This window comes from Rhinoraja longicauda, chromosome 4 (assembly GCF_053455715.1).
Source record: "Rhinoraja longicauda isolate Sanriku21f chromosome 4, sRhiLon1.1, whole genome shotgun sequence".
NCBI classification, from domain to species: Eukaryota; Metazoa; Chordata; class Chondrichthyes; order Rajiformes; family Arhynchobatidae; genus Rhinoraja; species Rhinoraja longicauda.
This window is the reverse complement of record NC_135956.1, coordinates 63,571,862-63,593,991: the sequence shown is the minus strand read 5'-3', so window position 1 is coordinate 63,593,991 and position 22,130 is coordinate 63,571,862. Positions and strand designations below refer to the sequence as shown.

Below are 22,130 nucleotides of genomic sequence, written 5' to 3'. Positions count from 1 at the left end.
AACGTGTCCAACCCCTTAATAATCTTATACGTTTCGATAAGATCCCCTCTCATCCTTCTAAATTCCAGTGTATACAAACCTAGTCGCTCCAGTCTTTCAACATATGACAGTCCCGCCATTCCGGGAATTAACCTAGTAAACCTACGCTGCACGCCCTCAATAACAAATTGTAGTAGATTATTTAAAAAAATATATAGATTGAGATATTATTTGCTCTCTCAGGGTTAAAAGTCATTTGACCCTGGGGTCAAGGAGGTACAATTCCACAATTATCCAATTTTGTTGCTTGGAACCTCATAAATAACCAGTATGCTGATTTTCCTGTTTAGCTTCTATGGAATTATTTGTGTGCATGAAATCAGCCTGAATTATGCCTCTCAAAGATGGTCATGACTAACAGTTCCACAAATGTGAGCCAGCAGCTAAAAGAGGAGAGATGGCTGATAAATGTGAAGATTTTATAAGAATTCTAATAGGAGTAAGTGTATAACAAGGTTTGTGATGGCCTGTTTTCCTGTACCAATCATATTCTCTGTGCTGATATTCTGTCCGCACCATGAACCATGTCAGTAAATGAACACTGACTGTATTTTTATAAAACTCTCTTTTAGGACCACTTAGCGCATGGATTAAAAACTCTGGCCTGAAAATTCATGCTGTTTCTTAGAGCAAAATTCTCACAAAGAATCTTGCACTTGAGGGGTCAACTCTTGTTCCTCTATCCACAGATGGTACCTGGCCTGCTGAATGCTTTGAGCATTTCATGTATATTTTTATTTCAGTCTTCCAGCATCTGCAGATAGACACAAAAAGCTGGAGTAACTGAGCGGGAAAGGCAGCATCTCTGGAGAGAAGGAATGGGTGACATTTCGGGTTGAGACTCTTCTTCATACTGGTGTTCAGCAGTCTGAAGAAGGGTCTCGACCCAAAACGTCACCCATTCCTTCTCTCCAGGGATGCTGCCTGTCCCACTGAGATAGTCCAGCTTTTTGTGTCCATCTTTGGTTTAAACCAGCATCTGCAGTTCCTTCCTATACATTCCAGCATCTGCTGCTTTTTTGAAGTTCCAGTTGAAGTCAATGCCTAATTGCATTTTCCGTGCCATTTATCAATTACCAGTGAACAGGGAAGGTCATATGATTGGGTCTTAAGCACCAATGATGCAACTTACTTTGTTTTGCAGGTGTTTGATGTGGAAATCCTTGGAGATTTTTTTTGGTTGTGTCCTGCTTTTGGCCTGGGTGTGCCTTTTCATCTTTCACCATTTAAGAAATACTCTATTTTCCCGTTTTGTGCATCAAAGTAGATAACTACATTTTTTTGCCTCTTCTCCCAGCTCCCAGCATACATGGATAGGACAGGTTTATAGGGATACAAGCCAAACGCAGGCAGGTGGGACTAGTGTAGCTGGGACATGTTGGCCGGTGTGGGCAATTTGGGTCGAATGGTCTGTTTCCACGCTGTATCACTCTGTCACTTTCCATTGGATCATCTTTATACTCTCTCTACCCAAAATCCCATCTTGAAACCAATCATGTTTTTTCCAGATTTGCTGAAGAGCTTCAAGTGGGAGCTAGTCTGGACATTATCCGTAAGTAAGGCAGATAATTTGTGGGTTGAATGTTCTCCTAGGGTATATTCTTTTGCCTTGATAAGTCAGAGAGGAATTTCCCACACTCTTCTGCTACAATTGACTCGGGATATTAATCCAATAGTTTGCATCTACATGATTTTAAGTGCAGGGGAATGTACAAGTGTTTATAAGCGTTTTTCCAGCTTAATGGAATCTTTGTTATAGCAGGGTCACCAGAACTGAACACAATACATTGGAACACCAATGTCTTTTACAAATGCACCAAAACATCCCAACTTCTAGACCCGGCACTCTTACTCATGAAGGACAGCAGGCCAATAGCCTTGTTCACCACCCTGTCCACCCACTGAACCAGGTTGCTAAATCAAAGTAATTTAGTATTGAGAATCTAAGAAATACCGAATGTCTGTTTACTCTGCAGCAATGCATTGCGTTATGAAAATCTTCTTTATATTGAACTTACTTTCCCTCCGAACTGTAACTGTTCATGCTCCCATCAGTAGATTCGCGACTCGGTTGTCGGGTCATTCTATTCCTCATTTCGACTGCTAACCCAGTTTCAGTGCTCCTCTGGATCGTACTTCGTAGTTTTTTCCCTCCAGCCTCTATGGAAGCAAGAACGGGAACATTTTATGTTACACTGTCTTTCAAAATGTATATCCAGTTTATTAGTATTTACCATGTGTAGGAGGCCAATCCTGAAAACAAGATGATATTCCACATAATTAACATTTAATATAATCTGGTAAAGAAAACCGATTATGGGATAAAAAAAGAACCTAATGGGTCATAAATGTTAGCAAACGAATAATCATCATCGCAGAACCATTGTTTCATGTTTAAAAGTCGCAGTGCTGTGCCCATTTAATGAAAGCGAACAGCTGACACTCTTCATAAAATTGTTATACTTCCAGGTCCAATTACTACGACAGTACTAAAGAATGCCTGAATAACTAAAGTGAAACATATTTTACAGCTGGATTCGGAATAACAATGCACTTTCATCATGGCAGGAATTAAAGATTTGTATTAGTTTATATTGTTTTAATTTGGTTGGTTTTAACTTAACTATTTTGACTCTTATGCAAATGTTTAAAGAAAACACCCTGTCCCTCAGTATTTACATTAGTAAGCACAGTCTTCCTTTCAACTTTTGTTATATTCTGGCACAGAATATCAGAATAAGCAATGCCTTGTGTATGGATGGTGACTGCTGGCAATTGCAAGTTAGAAGCACCTCGACAATTCTCTGATGACACTGCTTTGCTTTATCAGTTAGGCTGATGCAGTGTGGGTAGGTGGTAGAATTTATGTTCAAACTCTCCAAATGTTACTTGCAAAGTTACTATTCTGCTTTGAGAGACTCGGATAGACTAGTTAGAAAATATACAATGGCGACTTGTGACTGTGTTTTATTAATTTAAATAAATGACTCAATTTTCCAAGTAATGTGAACATTCAGATGTGTAATTAACAAATAATGAGTCTGTTTCTTAAGGGGAAAGGCTGCTGCTTTACACAGTAATCCTTTATTAAATTTCCAAGTATCATCTGAGCTACTGGAAGCATTTTGCAATTTCACTTCCTCTTGTGATGAGCTCACGGTGGTCATCTGCTGGAGGGCACTGCCTGATTGTTGACAAACTGCTGAATTTCACTTCAGTAATTTCATTCAATGCGATGCAGACCAAGCACATACCAAGTCGGTATAAACACTGACAACTTACTTACCTGTAAGAACTGGCGAGAGCAGAACAAGGTGGGACAATTTCAAGAAACGGGGAATTTAAAATGGGGAATTTTAAAATGGACTTAGAAAACGCGCACATTATGTTTCTGAAGCATTACTGTTATCATGTCCTGCATCACTAATGTCTGAATCATTTCAGACAACAGTTTTAAGCTGACAGAATTTACTTGCATTAAAAAATAAAATATAGCAATAAATAGACATGAATTCTTAAATATGAATATATCATATAACACTGGCTATTAATCGATATTATAATATTGCGACCATTATTCCTTTTATTCATGTGACCTTTCCATACACTTTTCAAATTTCACACAATGTTTACCATAATGATACCAGGTTTTAGAAATTCAAAATAAGAAGTTACACAAATAACTTCCATTTCCTATTGCTTAAACAGTTCATCAGTAATCTAACGGTGATGTTCAAAAATGATTGAGGTAATTTAAATGAACAATTTGCTTTCATGGGGAATCAATAGCAACTTAGGTTTCATAGTGCTTTTAAATGTTTTTCTTCTTGATCTGAGCTTCATTACCAAGGCCACCATTAACTCTTTGTCCCTAATTGTATTTGAGAAGATGTGGAGAGTTTCCATTTGAACTGCTGCAGTGCTTTTAGTGAAGATACTCTTGTCTGTTGTTACATGGGTTCTGGCATTTAGCCCCAGATGATGGATCAGCAAAATATTTTCAAGTCAGGATGGTGTGCTGCTTGGGTGGAAATAAACAAGTGGAGGTGTTTCCATATGCTGTGGTACATCTATCTTGGTGGTAGAGGTTGTGAGTTTGGCAGTGCTGCTGGAGTAATTACAGTGCATTTTGTAAGTGCTATTCATTGCCGCCATTGTGTGCCAGTGGTAGAGGGAATTAATGTATTTGGTGGTGGAAAAGTGACCAATAAAGAAGGCTGTTGTACCAGTAGAAGTCAAGTTTCCTCAGAGTTGTTGGCACTACAGTCATCCAGGCAAGTGGAGAGTATTCTATCACATTTTTATGCCTTGTTGTTGGTGGAAATCCTCAGAGTATGATCCCTGTATCATAGAATCAATCTCTTACCTAACCGTTGACGTACAGTATTTATGTGGCTGGTCCAGCTGAGCTTCTGGTTATCGTTGATCCCCAGGATCTCGCTGGAATATCCTTTTTATGTGCTCTTCATAACTTACTTTCCAACCTATCTTTGAGTCATCAATAAATGCAAGAACCAAACTTTTGGTGCCTTCATTCAAGACATCTCCAGAAAATTGGAAGCTGAGGTTCTAATTTTAAAAATGCCATCTTTCCTCTGTTTAGCCACAAGTAATTCCAGACATACCTCTTCATAAGTTCATACGTGATAAGAGCAGAATTAGGCCAGTCAGCCCATCAAGTCTACTCCGCCATTTAATCATTGCTATCTTTCTTGCTCTCCTAACCCCATTCTCCTGCCTTCTCCCCATAACCCCTGACACCCATACTAATCATAAATCTATCTATCACTGCTTTAAAAATATCCATTGACGGCCTCCACAGCCTTCTATGGCAATGAATTCCACAGATTCACCACCCTCTGACGAAATAAATTCATCCTCATCTCCTTCCTAAAGGAACGTCCTTTAATTCTGGCGATATGACCTCTGGTCCTAGACTCTCCCACTAGTGGAAACATCCTCTCCACATCCACAATATACAGGCCTTTCACTATTTGGTAAGTATTGAGGTTGACTCTCAAATACTCTGTTAATCTTGTAATGTTGCCATCACAAACATATGGGGCCTGTGGCTAAATTGGGAGAGCTGCCTCACAAGTCAGTTAAACAACAGCCTTACATATTTGCATTCATGGTATCATACCTTACAGATAATGTACCAGACACCAGTACCAGTACCCAACCATTGCCATCACAATCCCTGGGTATGTCCTGTCCCACTGGCAGGTCAGACCTACTAGAAGTGGAAGCACAGTAGTATACAGATTGTGTACATCTTGGAGTCCTCAACACTGACTCCAGACACCATGGTATCGCATGGCATTGGGTTAAACATGGCAAGAAAACCTTCTCCTGATAACTTGCTATCTCAGTATCTCAGATGAATCTCCATGTTCAACAGCCGTTGGAGAAGACATTGAGTAAGGGCATGGAATATACTCTAGATGTGGAATTTTGATATCCATCACTAAAAGAGCATTAGTAATATCACTAGAAATCATGTTAAGCAGGTCCTGAAGGACATGGTTGCTAAATTGGATGTGCAGCAGGTAGTGAGTGAACCTATATATTAGATAAACCAATTTGACCCCGTCCTTTTCTATCTTGTGGCATCTATCCATGATAGCACTGGCAGAAACGAGGACCATACATGCCTTGTGGAGACAAATTCCTATCTTTACCTTGAGGATGGCCTTCATTGAATTCATATGGCAAGACAATCATACCAAACATCTGAGAACAGATCTGGCAACTTAACATTGGGATCCATGAGGCACGGTGATGTGCAGCAGAAATGTATACCACTACAATCTGTAATGTCATGGCATGGGGGTATATTCCTCACACCACCATACAATCCTGGATCAATGAGTAATATAAAGGAGATTGCCAGGAATGGCACCAGACATACATAAAACATGATGAGGTGCAAATTTAGTAAACTGTAACATGCAACTACTTTCATCCTATACAACAAATACAGCAAGATAGACACAAAAAGATGGGAATACTCAGCGGGAATACAGCATGCAATAATCAGAAAAAAAGACTGATCTCACAATCTGTAAACCACTGTGCTGCCACTCCTGGTAAGTCAGACCTCATAAGCAACCGATCAGATCAAAACCCTGTAGTCCACTCTTATCTAGTCATGATCAGTGACACAACAAAATGCAGATACTGCAATCTTGAGCAGAAAACAAAGTGCTGAAGGAAATCAGGTCAGGCAGCATCTGTGGAGGGAATGGGCAGACTATTCCCTCCATGGATGTTGCCTGATCCACTGAGTTTGTTCAACACTTAATTTTTAGTCAGGATTGGTGGTGAATAATTAAAACAGCTAACAGCAGGGGGCGAGGTTCCAAGGACATTCCCATTCTCATTGATGGCAAGGTCCAATATCTGAATACTAAGTAAAAGGCTGAGGCATTAGTGATTGCCTTCAACCAAAATTGCCAAATAGATGATCCATCCTGGGCTTCTCTGGGGATCCCCATCATTACTGAAGCCAGTGGTTCTAATTTTATTCACTCCACAAGTTATCAAGAAATGCATTATAACAACCAGGGCCTTTAGAAACTCATGGATGTTACAGTTTTTAAAATATCCTTGAAATTCTGCAAATGTCTTCGGAGTATGATTAGGAAGTAAATGCTCCCAAAGTAATATCCCAATTAAATGTAAACCTAATGTAATGTGACCCTCTGTAATTTATAATATACTAAGAAGGGAAAACACAATTGTACACTGATTTAATCAGAGTCAACAATTTTATTTTGGCCCCGCGCACAGATGACATCAATCCTTTAGCATCCTATCTAACCATACTCTGGAAGTAACTTCACCAGATTGACTCAGCAGTAAAAGAATGTGACTTGCTGCCACCAATTCAACAAAAATTAGGAATTGGCAATAAATGCTCCCTTATCACATCATGTAAATGAATTTAAAAAAGCCGACAATTTAAAGAAATATTGTTGATTTGTAAAAACTGCCATGCATAAATCATTGTTGATTTATTAATCAAGGTCACTTATAAATCAAGTTAAAAGGATCATGGGAAACATTGAATGTTCATATGCAACAGTATGCAGCTTTCCAAATTCTTTTTACCAAAAGAATTATATACAGAATATGCTCTGCCTGGAGATCAATTATGGCAAAAAGCAAGCTCGACTTAACAGTTGGATAGCTTCGTTTGAATAAGAAAAGGGTAATGAAAAATAAGAATTGTATTGACTGAACTGATAAATATCTACAGTGATATTTAAAAGTTAATGACCTGGGCTGTACAGCTTTCATGAGAATTGTTTCAAATCTGGGCCACTTCACTCTAACCTGTGTTTAAAATGTCTAACAAGGTTTAAAAAAAAGACCCAATGCCTTGTGCGGCCAGCGATAAGCTCTGCTCAAAATGTTGGTGACTGCTTTACTGAGTTTAAATGTGTGATAAGGGTACTGGCCCATTTTGAGGTTATTAGCTAAATACCATTCGGATTTCATGATGTCAAAACCTAAAATTACCATATACTTGCTTGTCCCATTATCTTTAGTTAAGTGATTTTCCAAATTTACCGAATATCCTTTTTTACCTTATACATCTCTGAATTTCTTTATTTTTAAGGACCAATTTCTCATAACTTTCATTTCTTACACTGAAGCTTTCCTCCACCTTATTTCAAGTACTTGATGCTTCAGTGTGTCTCCCTAGAGCTTACTCAAGATGCAATCTGACTAGGGCTTTATTGTTTCAACTTTTTAGTCCTCAGCCGCCCGTATTGCTCCCTTCAGCTCTACATTTCACTTCTCCTCCTCTTTCCTTATCTGACACCCTTTTGTCTCCTTTCAGCTGTAGCATTTGTCTCTATTCCACCCATCTGACAATCATACCACCCCTCTCACCTGTATCCATTTATCACTTGTTATGCTTTGTCCCACACACACACATCTCTTTTCTAGCTCTCTCTCCCATACTCCAATCAGTCTGAAGGATCCTGATCCCGAATATCTCCTGTCCATTCCCTCCGCAGTTGCTGCCTGATCTGCTGAGTTCCTTGATTTTTGTTTCACTATTAGACGACCCACGGGCCCGTTGGGTCCAAACCTCTCCTGCATCGATAAACTTCTGAACACAATTTTATTTAGCCCAAAAGCGCTCAGCAAGATCTCAGGGTCGAGGACCACCGCCGGGCCCAGCAAGCCTCCCCCAAACTGCGCACGTGCGGATACCAGGCCCAGCAACCCTCCCCCAACTGAATACCCGTGGACCCATTGCTGGCCGGGGAGTCTCCCCCGGTGCTGGGGGCAAGCGAGGGAGGGAGAGGAAAGGGGAGAGGGAGCGACTCCCCCGGCCCTGGGCGGCCATCGCGGCAGCCAGCAGCAGGAGAGTGGCCGCAAGGCGCTGCTGCATGATCGTCCTGCCGACGGCTATCTTCTTTGACCCTTTGCTGCCATGCTGCACCACGGGAGGAAGGTCAGGCACAGGGTCCTCCCGGCGCTGCTGCGCAGGGGGGTGGGGGAGCGCATTTATTAAAGTTTATAAAGTTAATTTCTTTTAAAATGTAACAAAACTTGATACTGCACACCGCAGGCGAATGGTGAGTAAGATGGGCCTAAAATTGTTGCGCTATCTTGTACCGTTTTGGCTGTATGTCAGGAACATGCATACATACAGACATACATACATAAATACAAGATGAGAGTTTCAGTTATATATAGATTATTGTGGCTTTGTTGACTGCTGCTCTGTATCAGCTGGGCATGGTGGAAGTTATGTCTACCAAACTCCCATATTTCTCTCAAACATTAGCTATTTTAGCAGCATTCACTGTTTTTTTCTGACTGTACTGTATAATACACCAGGTTCAATCAGAGTTATAGCATCAAAGAGTCATACAGCTCCTTGACTCTTTAACTCTAATTGAATTTGGTGTATTGTACTTTACAGTCATAATACACAAGTTCCATTAACATTAATTTTTTAAAAGACAGCCCTTCACCCCCACGCCTCCAGGCTTACCAAGATTCACCATCTAAGCTAGTCTTACTGCCCACTTTTGACTCAAATCTCCTTAAACCTATCCTATCCATGTACCCCTTCAAATGTCTTTTAAATATTGTTATGGTACCTGCCTCAACTGCTTCCTATCTATTCCCCTCATGATTTTATACATCCCTATATGATCACCCTCCTGTGGTCAAATAATTAAAGTCATAGCCTGTTCCATCTCTCCCAATAGCTCTGATCCTCGACCAAGCAACATCTTCATAAATCTTCACTGCACATTCTCCGGCATAAGAGTGTGATTCCTACAGTGGGGTGACCAAAACTGAACAAAATACTTGAAGTGCAGCCTGGCCGATATCTTCTACAATGTTTTCATAATGTCCGAACTTCTATGGTCAATTTACAGACAGATGAAACTGCATGTTAAAAGCCTTCTCAATCATCCTATTTAACTGCAGCATAGTTCCACTTTCAGGAAACTATGTACTTATACATCAAAATACCTCTGCTCTACACGCACCCACGTGAAGGTCCTGCCCTGGTTTGAGTGAAGAGTTGTGAATTATGAAGCTAGAGGAAGGAATGTATGTGGAAGACTTCACAATTCATAACTCTTCAATCATTTTATGTCACACCTTCTGTCTTTTCATCTCGGACCTTTGTCCAACCATCTGCCTATCAAACCACCCCCCCCCCCTCCCACCTGTATCCGTTTACTATTTGGCAGGATTTGTCCTGCTCCTCCTCTCTTCCACCTTTCTTTGAGCCTCTATCCCCACAATCAATCTGAAGAAGGGTCCCAACCCGAAACGTTATGTATCTATGTTTTCTTGAGATGCTGCCTGACCCGCTGAGTTACTCCAGCACTTTATGTCCTTTTTTTGTAATCTATATTTGCAGCTCCTTATTTCTTCTTATGATATCTGCATTAACTTTCCCTAGTCTTCATATCTTTAAGTACTGCATGTTATTATTTTGCACACATTCATTCTTAACACCTTATAATTACTTTTCCTTCGGATTTCAAGGCTTCTTTTCTATTGTTTAGGTCTAATTGATTTTTCACAGGTAGGTGCTATCACGTCTTAATATAAATTAGATACCTAAATGGCTCAATAACCAATACCGAGGTAATTCATGAAGTACACTGCTTTACCTCAACTTTCTAATATTTAATATTATTTAATATCTTTCTAATATTCTTTAATTTCTTACCCATATCCAAGATCTATCCTAAATCTTCACTGCTTTGCATTTAACTAGCAGCCTTCCATGAGGAATCATCTATTTCCCTTAGGAAGTCCAAAGCAATAAGACAACAAAGATTCTGTTATTGATTTGTTAAGCTGTTGGAAAATAAGAATGGATCGATGTTTTCTCATATGTTGAAATTCTAACATCAATTAACTGTGCCTTAAATGTTCAAGCTAAGTACAATGAAGTTGAAGACACTTATCCAACAAAAATGAAAATAATGTTTGGCAGACACATCTCGTGAAGAAATGGAATAATAGCACGAAGAAACAACTTCAATCACAAAATACCGCCTGAGAGGAACAAAGTGCAAGCAGGAAAAAAAAAGAGGAAATGGAGATAAAATAATACTACAGAAATATGGATTCAGATTAATGCAGCTATTCTTCAATGAATTTTCTGCCTTCTGTTGCTGTGGTTACAGTGTAGGCAGTTCTAAGCTTTTACCTTAGCGTGAACCCTACCCAATCAGAGATCAAGACACTTTAAAGAAAAACATCAAAACTGAACATGCTTAAAATAATTATACAAGTCTAAAGAACTGAAGTGAAATGGCAATGTTATAATATAATTCCATAGCTTCTTATGGGAAGGTTGTGCACATTTACATTTGATATAACATCAGGTTCATCGGTTATTGATGCTACATGAACATTTCTTTCTGAGTTTTTATAGTCCATGACCCTAAGGTGATTGGATATCCACAATAAGATTAAGTAAGAGCATTCATCAGATAGTAAGCAATTAACTACTCTGATTAGCATTATAATAAAAGATTTAAACCTTGTGCTAATTAAAACATTTTCTAATTATTATGTGGCTTTTTATTGATACTCAAATTAAGGACAAATTCATACTATTTTGCAGTTTCTAGCTTCGCCCTTTAGATTTCCACTGTTTCAAATAACTGGCAATGTTAAGTACCAAGAAAACAGTGAGTACAGCAAGCATCATATACTCACTCGGAATTGTAAGCATACAGTCAACAAAGAGAATGAATACATTCATGTTTCGTTCCAGTTTAATTCAGAAATAAGTTACAGGTGATTTCTCAATAAATTAATACCTTGATTTTGTTCAGATTCCCACCCTATCACATGTGAGTTAGCATAAAAACCTGATAGGTTTCTTTGCAAGAGATGCTTTTGTTGCTAGGCTCCCTGCAACATCCCACTGTGAGACATAGCATGTAATGGCTTCAATTTTGTCAATCCATGTACTCCAGGAAAGCTTTCGGTACAATCACCAACCTAAACAACCAATGAACATCTACTAGTACTAGAAACAGGAAATATCTATCTATCTATCTATCTATATATATATATATATATTAAAAGACAACTGTTTATACAGTTTAGGTATAACTGTTATGGCAGCTTGATTATCATATAAATCCTATATAAACTATATAAATCCTTGTAGAATGTCTCAATTGATGGATTGATTCATGCGAGTTCTTGCATTTTAAAGGCAATACAGTGCATGCAGAAAAGTGGTTAGATTCTGAGAATGCAGGAGCTCACGATAAATGCCAGGAGAACAAGATAAAAGAATGAAACATTTTAAATAGATTCAGTCCTTGCTCACAGCCATAGAGGCATGTTGCTCATCATCATTAACAATGTACAAATATTGAGTTTTAACAGAGGTCGTAATCTCAACCAGGATTATTAGGAATACCAACCTAAATGAGGATTACATGTCTAGCTCCTCAAAGTCTAGGTATTGAATAACTATATATTTCTCAATTGAAATAAAGATAGACTATATGCAGTATAACCACTCCAAATTTTATATTTTTCCACTGTTCAGAATGTTTGAAGTAATCTCAGCTTTAAAATGAAAATAGTTGTGGCAGATATTAGCATATTTAAGACAGTTTGTCCCTATTACCGTTATATTGCAACAATTTTTGCATCAACTACTTTCAACAATCTAATGTAAACTGTGACAATTGAGTAATCTGACTCAGTTTTAAAGATCACTATGTTCAATGTTTGTCGTAAAGTGTGGTTCAGTCTTATTTCTTAACTATGAAATGAACAAACAAGCTGGCTGACATGTTTTATTTCTGGCTAGGAAGGCAATACAACTGCTTTTTATCCCTTTTAGAATTTAATTTAGAACAAGTATCATCTTGAATTTTCATAATTTGTTAAGATGGCTGTTTAACCACAAAAATAATTTTTCACTTACATGATACTTAACGAGGTGTGTGTAAAAGAGAGAGAGGAAGCAAGTGAGAAATGGAATGAATGAAGCAAAGATGATTATGAGAGAAATAGAGAGACAGACTAATGGTAGAGGATGAAATGACAAAACATTACTGGATTCTTTGCTCTTCATTGTGTTTTCATGCAAATAAAACTACACCGGTAATTAGTGCCAGTTAGGAAAAGACAAGTGCTTTCTTCATGAAATTTTGTCAAGTTAATTCACATATGATTGATAAGCACCAGAGTTTGTGATTTTAAATGTATGTAGTTTACATCAGTTTGCACCAATATCAATAAATAATCAGGCAATATCATCTTTTTCCTGTAATTTTATAGTAAGTACCAATCAACAGGTACAGTAGATGAGAGATTTATTTGGAAATTTTCTTACCTCCGTCCCCTTCGTCAAATGAATTCATACAAGGAAAATAAACAGCCAAGGCTTCAAAAGATGCCGATAAGCTTATTCGGCTTGGTGACCTCTGCATTCGCAAGCCAGCATTTCCAGTATCTGGTCCATGCCTGACCATCTTGGTCGACCCTCCTTTCGCGCGGTACAGGACACGAGGCGTTTTGACGGTTGTTCTGAACTGATTCTATTGAAAAATATTGGGGGATGATTTCCCCGTTCTCTGGCTTTGCCAAGAGATCTCTCGTAGTTTACTTTTTTTAGCACAAAAGCTGCACTTCACAGTTTAGTCAAATGTTTATTTACTCTTCCGAGATTTGGGGTGCATTTTCTAAAGGCACATCCTGTGCAGCATTGGATAGCCAAAGGTTCCTAGTATGTCCACCTGTGAGTTAAGCAACAGCAGAAACCGAACAGTCTTCCTCTTCCAAGCATAAGAAGAAAAAAAAACTGTGTTGTCTCCTTCGCTCCCTCTTCGTCTGGAGCTCTCTGCCTCTTCTTTACTCTGCTCATTGATTCACAAAAGAGCTCTGAGAAGATGCTGAGTGGAGTGGAGCTGGCTTCTGTGTGCAGCCAATCAGAGTGGTAAGAGGAGGAGAGTATTTTGCACTCTCCAGCATAAGTACTTTGGCAAGCACAGGATGTGTTTTTTTGTAAAATGAACAGTTATTAAATTATACCTTTTGGATTAATTCACTTTTGGAGCTTGGGCGATGATGAAAAAATGCTAGTTGAATATTTTGTAAAATTATTGACAAAGGAAACCAACCTGAGGCAAAGTTCTGGTGCAGAAAATCAACTGCTGAAACTGACCATTGCAACATTTTCACTAAATTCAGAATATCTGCAATCATCATATAACATTCTCATTAACTACTTAAAAGCCTAATTATCAAGTATGCCTCATTTCCTTTCCCCCTCCTGTAATAAATTTCCTCTTTCTGTAAAAAAAAGAGTTACACCTCATACCTTTTTTGTTTGCTACGGTAATGCATTTACCGAAAATGCTCCTTTGAAAGGTGTAATTCCTGAAATCCCTGGCAAAACTCAAAAACGTAATCATTATGCACAGTCCTACAGATCCCATTAACTGTTATTGAGCATGTGTTAACTGTCCATAATTCGATATTGTCTGGTAATGGAGCAGTAAAGTAATAGACAGGGCTTGAAATTCTATCATGTTGCAGAATATCGTGAGCTTAGTGATTCGGCTAATTTTGGCAACAGAATAGTCATGATTAGATAATTCTTCTGTTAGCCAAACCTCAGTTACCACACAGTTTTAAGTGCATTAAATTGATTTATATGTAAAGATTCTTCACTCACTGCAATTTGTTTTTGACAAATTTATGTGCTGATAGTTGAAGAAATTGTCATAGATTTGTTTTCTCCATCAGTTTTATAATAAGTACCAATCAACAGGTACAATAGATAAGAGATAGCTATGCCAGATAAATTAACTCTGTATGCTATCCAACAGAATGCTGGGTGTGCGTCCGATATCCTGCCTCACTTCCAGTTCACCGACTTATTATAAGCAACAATTACACTGTGGAAATGTTTTACTGAAAAGCAATTGCTAACTGCAATAGACATTCGCCAGATTGTGAAATCACATTGTCATTCTCCATAAGCGTAACATACATTTCGGCATGATTGACATCACGTGATAATCCACTTCAAATATATGCTTTGTAAATTGCAGAGGAGCTAGTTTTAACCAGAAAACGAAACCTATTCCTGCTTCATTTAAAGAGTCCACCCTACCTGGTCTACTGTTGACAAGTTTGACAATGAGTAGGCGACTTAAAAACATAAGAAAATAGGTGCAGGAGTAGGCCATTTGGCCCTTCGAGCCAGCACCACCATTCAATATGATCATGGCTGATCATCCAAAATCAATACCCCGTTCCTGCTTTCTCCCCATATCCCTTGATTCCATTAGCCCCAAGAGCCATATCTAACTCTCTCTTGAATACATCATGACTTGATTCATCACAGAAAATATGCATGTGATTCCTGTCCCTATTATGACTGGTCATTATGTTCATCAGAGAGATTAAGTCCAGTCAATTGGCCAATGAATGTAAACTTTCTCAAATAAAAAGGAGAGTAGCATATCTCTCTCTTATCCTATGAGCTAATTCCTAGCTGTTACCCCACATCAGGGTTAGGTACAGACTTGATAATAAGTACTTAAAATACTTCCAGTAATATTGTAAACAGCTGTCATCAGATTCACATATATTGCAAATCTAATTATATGTAGCTTAAATGTAATGGAACAAATCAAGCATGATGGTTTACATTTTCCTGCTTTACATGTTAATCATCCTCAGGCAAAACCTTTCAGTCTTGCTAACATTTGCTAACTTGAAAGTATGTGGCAAAAAAAACTATAATTGCTATAATGCAGACACCTCATCTCCAAGATACCACAGGCTGATACCATCGTCTGTCTTGAATCTCCCTTATACAGTAAGCCCTTGTTTTAATGAACCTGTTTGTAACGGATTTTGGTTAAAGCGGACTGACCTATCGACCTTTACCGCCAGGCTCGGCTGCCGATGCCATCCTCATCCTGTGCCTCCTCCCTGGCAGCTTCCAGTCTGGGCTGCTGATGTCGTTGCTGCCGCCACCCTTATCTGCACTCAACCCGCCTGAGGGCTGTGACCATTACTCTACTGATCCTCGCCTCTCCCTCCCCCAGCCGCCAGCAGGCCGGGGCCGTCAACTCACCTGGATTCTAGGCCCAGTTCCAAACTGTCTTAAGAAAAGTCTCAACCCAAAATGTCAGCTATTCATGTTCTTTCGAGATGCTGCATGACCTGCTGAGTTACTCCATCCCTTTATGTCCTTTTGTGTATACCAGCAAATGCAGAATTTTGTTTTCTACCACTTATACAATGATAATTCCTTACTTGGCTATAGCGGACAAGCAGAAATATTGGACACGCCCCCCCCCCCCCCCCCCCCCCATGATCTGTTTTAACAAGGTTTAGCTAAATCTTTTGTTTTGCTTCTGCAATAGAGAATGTGCTCACTATTCCAATTAGCTACACTTACACTGCACATTTTGCATAAATGTGGCTCAGAGTTTTATGTAGCTTAGCAGAACTTGCTGAACTTGCGTTGATTCAGCATTTCATGTTGTGCAAAATATCACCTGGACACAATGTGTAGAAAGTGAATAAAAGCAGCTCACTATCTCAAGCAATTAAATTGTGTGGAATTATCGTAGCTGTAATAGCAAACAAGATAATTGCCTATTTCTTTGTAGTAAAATAGAACACAAAGTGGGACCAATGGAGATTTTGGCAAATGAAAATGGAATGTGAATATGTTAAAAGACATACATTAAGAAAGGATATGTATTGTGTATCATTGATTGTACAAACTGAATGCAAAAGCAAAATAAATGAAATGTTACCATCAACATTGATTGTATACAAGTTATTAATACATCGTGCTATGTTCTCACACCTTTCCAACATTATCAGCTGTACTATACTCTCATCAACAATTACAAAACAACAGACAACATATTAAATAGACAACTTCTCTTACATGGTTAATCACGCTGCTTAAGCTATATTTATAATGATAGCATTGATTTCATGTTTCCTGCCCTATCATTGCAGTACCAAAATATTCAATATTGCCATATACTATGAAAAGGTATTGATTTGTATGGAAGTAGCAAAAATCTTGCAGGATTTCTGAAATAAAAAATAAAATGTTGGAAATAGTAAAAAAATCTGGGTGCATCCTTTTTTATTCATTCAAGTGATACAAGCTTCACAAACTGGGCCGGCATTTAATAGACCATCACTAATTGACTTTAGTTGACCTAATTGACCACAAGGGTTATGGGGAGAAGACTGGAGAATGGGGTTAGGAGGAAGAGGTAGATCAGCCATGATTGAATGGCGGAGTAGACTTGATGGGGCCAATGTCCTAATTCTGCTCTGATCACTTATAACCTTATGACCTAGAGAAGGTGGTGATAAACTGTCTTATTGAACCACTGCAATCCTAGAGGAGTGAATATTCCAAATGGCAAGTAGTCTTAACATTTTAACTTGAAGATCTATCAGTTTGGAGGAAATATCATTGACTAGAAACACTGATTGCTAGGATTGGTCCCCTATAACTCTTGCCAAAAAAGACTACAGTTCTCCAGTTAAGGCCTGTGCTGATGTGAGTCTTGGATGTACAAATAGCAACCAGAAAAAGTTTAATGAACGTACTGCTAGAATGGTGGTATACTTATGATTATTGAATTAAAAATTAAACATGCAGATACATGAGCTGAACAATTAAATTGTTAATTAAATAAATCTAAAATAAATCAATAAAGGTAATCATGACATTACACGTGGTCATGAACCACTATTAGATGAAGGTTCACTATCTACCATTATTTGCATTCTCAGAGTTAGCAAAATATTTCCTTTTTAAATTTAATTGCCTTTTATAATGGCGAACTAAGCAACAACAACAAACAATAAGAATAATCTACACACACTCCAGCATAACAAAGGCATATAAATCTGAGGTGACTCAGCAAAGTGCTCCTAATTTATGGGGCCCCTTGCCAAAATTGGGAGATCTGAGTTCGGTCAAGCTTAGTCATGGTCATGCACACAGAATTATATCTTTCAGGCAATGCTCCAGATTTTCCATGATCGATTCCATCCCAAAGGCAAGAGAGTGGGAAGAAGGGTCTCAACCTGAAATGTCACCTATCCATGGTCTCCAAAGATGCTGCCTGACCAGCAATTTGTGTCCTTTCATAGACGCACCAGATGCTGAGGCTAGTTTATATATTTAAAAGTGAGTGATTTGGGAACCCTCAGCATCGAACTCGGATCTCAATGGTTCTGTGGCACTGGGCACATGAAAATGAAATGTTTTTTGCTGATTATCACCTACCTCCTCCGCTTGGCTAGTTAACTGGTCAAGCAGCATAGTTACAGAAGTTGAGGATTTCCAGAGCCTATTGCCAAGAGTGATTACCATTCTGCTGTACGATAGTCTCAGAACATAATTAATTGGCTTTATTTTAGATACTGTGGGTTTTCCGCTGCATTGTATGGCTTAACAACCTGAATGGTGGCCAATTAGGAAATGGGGAGATGCAACGTGACCTGGGTGTCATGGTGTACCAGTCATTGAAAGCAAGCGTGCAGGTGCAGCAGGCAGTGAAGAAAGCGAATGGTATGTTAGCATTCATAGCAAGAGGATTTGAGTATAGGAGCAGGGAGGTTCTGCTGCAGTTGTACAGGGCCTTGGTGAGACCGCACCTGGAGTATTGTGTACAGTTTTGGTCTCCTAATCTGAGGAAAAACATTCTAGCCTTAGAGGGAGTACAGAGAAGGTTCACCAGATTGATCCCTGGGATGGCAGGACTTTCATATGAAGAAAGACTGGATAGACTAGGCTTATACTCGCTGGAATTTAGAAGACTGAGGGGGGATCTTATTGAAACATATAAAATTCTTAAGGGGTTGGAGAGGCTAGATGCGGGAAGATTGTTCCCGATGTTGGGGAAGTCCAGAACCAGGGGTCACAGCTTAAGGATAAGGGGGAAGTCTTTTAGGACCGAGATGAGAAAACATTTCTTTACACAGAGAGTGGTGAGTCTGTGGAATTCTCTGCCACAGAAGGTAGTTGAGGCCAGTTCATTGGCTATATTTAAGAGGGAGTTAGATGTGGCCCTTATGGCTAGAGGGATCAGGGGGTATGGAGAGAAGGCAGGTACAGGTTACTGAGCTGGATGATCAGCCATGATCATATTGAATGGCGGTGCAGGCTCGAAGGGCCGAATGGCCTACTTCTGCACCTATTTTCTATGTTTCTATGTTTCTAGTACCTCTTGCAATCCAAGTAAGCGACCAAATTTAGTTCAATGAGAAGACGAGGGGACATGACAGGATTAGCACCAGGTGTACCTGAAATGGCGCAGCTGCAACATAAGGGCATGCATATTTACTCAGCACTGATTATACCTTGTTCACAAAAAGCAGGATATATCAAATCCCATGATTATTCTCGCATTAGATTCAAACATGGATGGAGCTGTTCCCAAACCAGGCTGTGATGCATCCCGATAAAATGCTTTCTACGGCACATCTGTAGAATTTGGTGAGGCTTGTTGGGGACCTGCTCATCTTCCTAAGCCTTCTCTGGCAGTAGAGGTGTTAGTGTGCTTTCTTTGCCATAGCTTTTACAAGACATTCTAAAGTGCTTCATAGAAGAGTTAATCAAGATTTCATAATGAGTAATAATGTATAAAGTGATTTTAGACAGTTTGGTCAGTGAGGTAGATTTTGTATTGAATTGAATAAATTTTATTAGCCAAGTATGTATATATACAAGGAATTTGCCTTGGTGCTTTGCTCGCAAGTAACAACACGATATACAGTAAACAATTAAGAATAAAACATTATAATTTAAACATGTGAAGAATGAAATAAAATACCAGAGCAAAATGAGGCTACAGACTTTTGGTTGTTGAGTAGAGCCACTGCTCGTGGAAATAAGCTGTTTTTATGTCTGGCTGTGGTGGCTTTTAAGAGCACCTTAAATAAGGGAATTTGAGGGCTTTCTTTCAATTACAAAAAAGGCTTCCAATTATGGGGCAATTACATTTATAGAAGATCAAGAAGCTAGAATTGGTATGGCATATTTTTCCAAGGGGGATATGGCACGAGAAAATTACAGAGATAGGGAGACGTGAAGAGATGTGAAAGGATTTGAAAGTGGATGCGAATATTAAATGGGCAGTAAACGTTAAGGTGAATAAGACAATGTGACTGAGGATATGGGCAATAAAGTAACAGATGTCCTTAAGGCTGAATAAGGCAGAGTGACTAGCAGTGCATTGGAATAGGCAAGTTAAAGTAAAAGAATAGATGAGGATTTCAGAGGCAAATAGAGTCACGCTACAATAGTGTAGACAGGTAGAAAGAAACTCATTTCACATTAAATATGGCATCAATTTGCAAACAGCCTGTTCAGTTGTAGAAATTGCTAGGGTGACAGCTGGAATTAGTGTTTAGAGAACAATTTTGCATCAGGGTCATGGGCTTTGATGTTTCTGGTTTTTATTTAAGGAAATGTTTTGCTCTTTGTGTACAGAATGTCCTATCATGTTTACTCCAGTTACTTGGTCATCAATTCTCCCCTGCCTTTTGCCTCGTGGGTATAGCTGTCGATTTCTGTAAATACTTTTTTTTTTGATAAATATTTTTATTAAACATAAGTACATATTAATAAAATATACTTATCACATACATTCGTAATATTATTAATATTAACAATTATGTCTTACATATTTCTATACTTTTTTTCTTTTTTTCCAGAGAGGGAAAGATAGAGAAAAATAAAATAAAAATAAGAGATCCAAATTGGAGAAATGAATGGAGTATTAAAAAAGTTATCTATCATTGGAGATATATCCATGATTTATTATACATAATTCTTCCTCCATTCCATTATTCAGGCCACGGTCAGGTCCTCGCACCAAGCCATTTTGACCCTTTAAATATGCAATAAATGGAGACCATATTCCTCTGAAAAGATTCAACCTGTCCATTAGTACAAGTCTCAATCTTTCCAGATGAAGTGTCTCCGACATTCCTGTAATCCACATTTTAATTGTGGGGGATGTAGGACCTTTCCAGAATTTCAATATTAATTTTTTCCCAATTATTAAACTATAATCAATAAAAATTCTTTGATTCATTGTTATTAATTGATCTGTTTCTAATATTCCCAGTATTATTAAGTTTGAGTCAGGGATCAGCTTCATATTAACAACATTCGAAATTATTTTAAATATTTCTGTCCAGAATTTAGTGATTTTTTCACAGTTTGTGAATATGTGCGTTAAGTTAGCTTCCAATTGCTGACATTTGTCACAAATGGCAGATATATTTGGAAAAATACTATGTAATTTAGCTTTTGAATAATGTAGTCTATGTAATATTTTAAATTGTATAAGAGAGTGTCTAGCATTTAGCGAGCAGTGATGTATGTGTTGTAAACTTTCATCCCATATATCAGGTCTAATAATTTGACCTAATTCATTTTCCCATGATTGTCTATATATTTCTGTCCTTGGAGCGTCGTTTTCCAGTAAAATATTATAAATATATGATATCAATTTTCTGTATTTGGGTGTTTATTCAGACATTCATCTAAAATCTCTGTCTTTCTATTTCTAATTTCATGTGTATTTGCTTTTACATAATCTCTAATTTGTAAATATCTAAAGTAATCTTTTGAATGTAATCCATAAATTTGTTGTAATTCTTGAAATGAAAGGAAAATTTTTTCCCTATAGAGATCTCCCATCTTATTAATTCCACAGTTTTTCCATTGTAAAAAACCTTTATCTATCATTGAAGGTTTAAATGTGATGTTATTTACAATAGTAAGAGCTAGTGGTATACATTCCAATTTTAATGTTTTCTTTATTTGTTTCCAAATACGTATTCCACTATCTATTATAAGGTTTTCACTATAGGTTTTCTTACTTATTTTATTATTGGCGAATAAAATCGAACTAATTTCAAAGGGCAAACAATCTTCTTTTTCCATTTTTAACCAGGTTGGTTGTTTATCTGTCTCTACTAACCAAAAGTTAATATTTTTAATATTAACTGCCCAATAATAAAACGTAAAGTTTGGTAGAGCTAGACCTCCATTTATTTTTGGTTTACATAAGTGTTCTTTTTTTATTCTATGGCTCTTATAATCCCAGATAAAGTTAGTGACTATGGAATCAATCTTTTTAAAAAAAATTTTAGGAAGATATATCGGAATCATTTGGAAAAGATATAATAATTGTGGAAGAAAAATCATTTTTATTGCATTAATTCTACCTATCATTGAGATTGGTAATGTTTTCCAATATAAAATATTTTTATTTAATTTATTCAATAAGAGCGGAAAATTAGATTTAAATAAAGAATCAAATCTTTTTGTTACATAAATTCCAAGATATTTTATTTTTTCGTTTGCTATCTTAAAAGGAAATTGTTGTAATATATGTAGATTATTTACCCTTATCGGCATAAGTTCACTTTTATTCCAATTAATACTATATCCTGAATATGATCCAAATTCAGTTATTAATTTTAGTAAATTTGGAATACTAATTTCCGGGTTTGTGATATAAAGTAATACATCATCCGCA

General features: G+C 37.8%; 1 protein-coding gene across 31 annotated transcripts in view; it reads right to left on the bottom strand.

Moving 5' to 3' along the window:
* rims2a (regulating synaptic membrane exocytosis 2a) overlaps positions 1 to 22,130 on the bottom strand; it is a 711,765-nt gene that overhangs the window by 16,739 nt on the left and 672,896 nt on the right. For 30 of the 31 annotated variants that reach the window (XM_078397872.1, XM_078397861.1, XM_078397867.1 and 27 more), the window contains one exon: positions 2,058 to 2,199. In XM_078397872.1, coding sequence (XP_078253998.1) covers positions 2,058 to 2,199 — 142 coding nt within the window. Of the gene's footprint in view, positions 1 to 2,057; positions 2,200 to 12,907; positions 13,430 to 22,130 lie in introns of those variants that run through there. The other variant, XM_078397857.1, reaches the window with a different exon arrangement.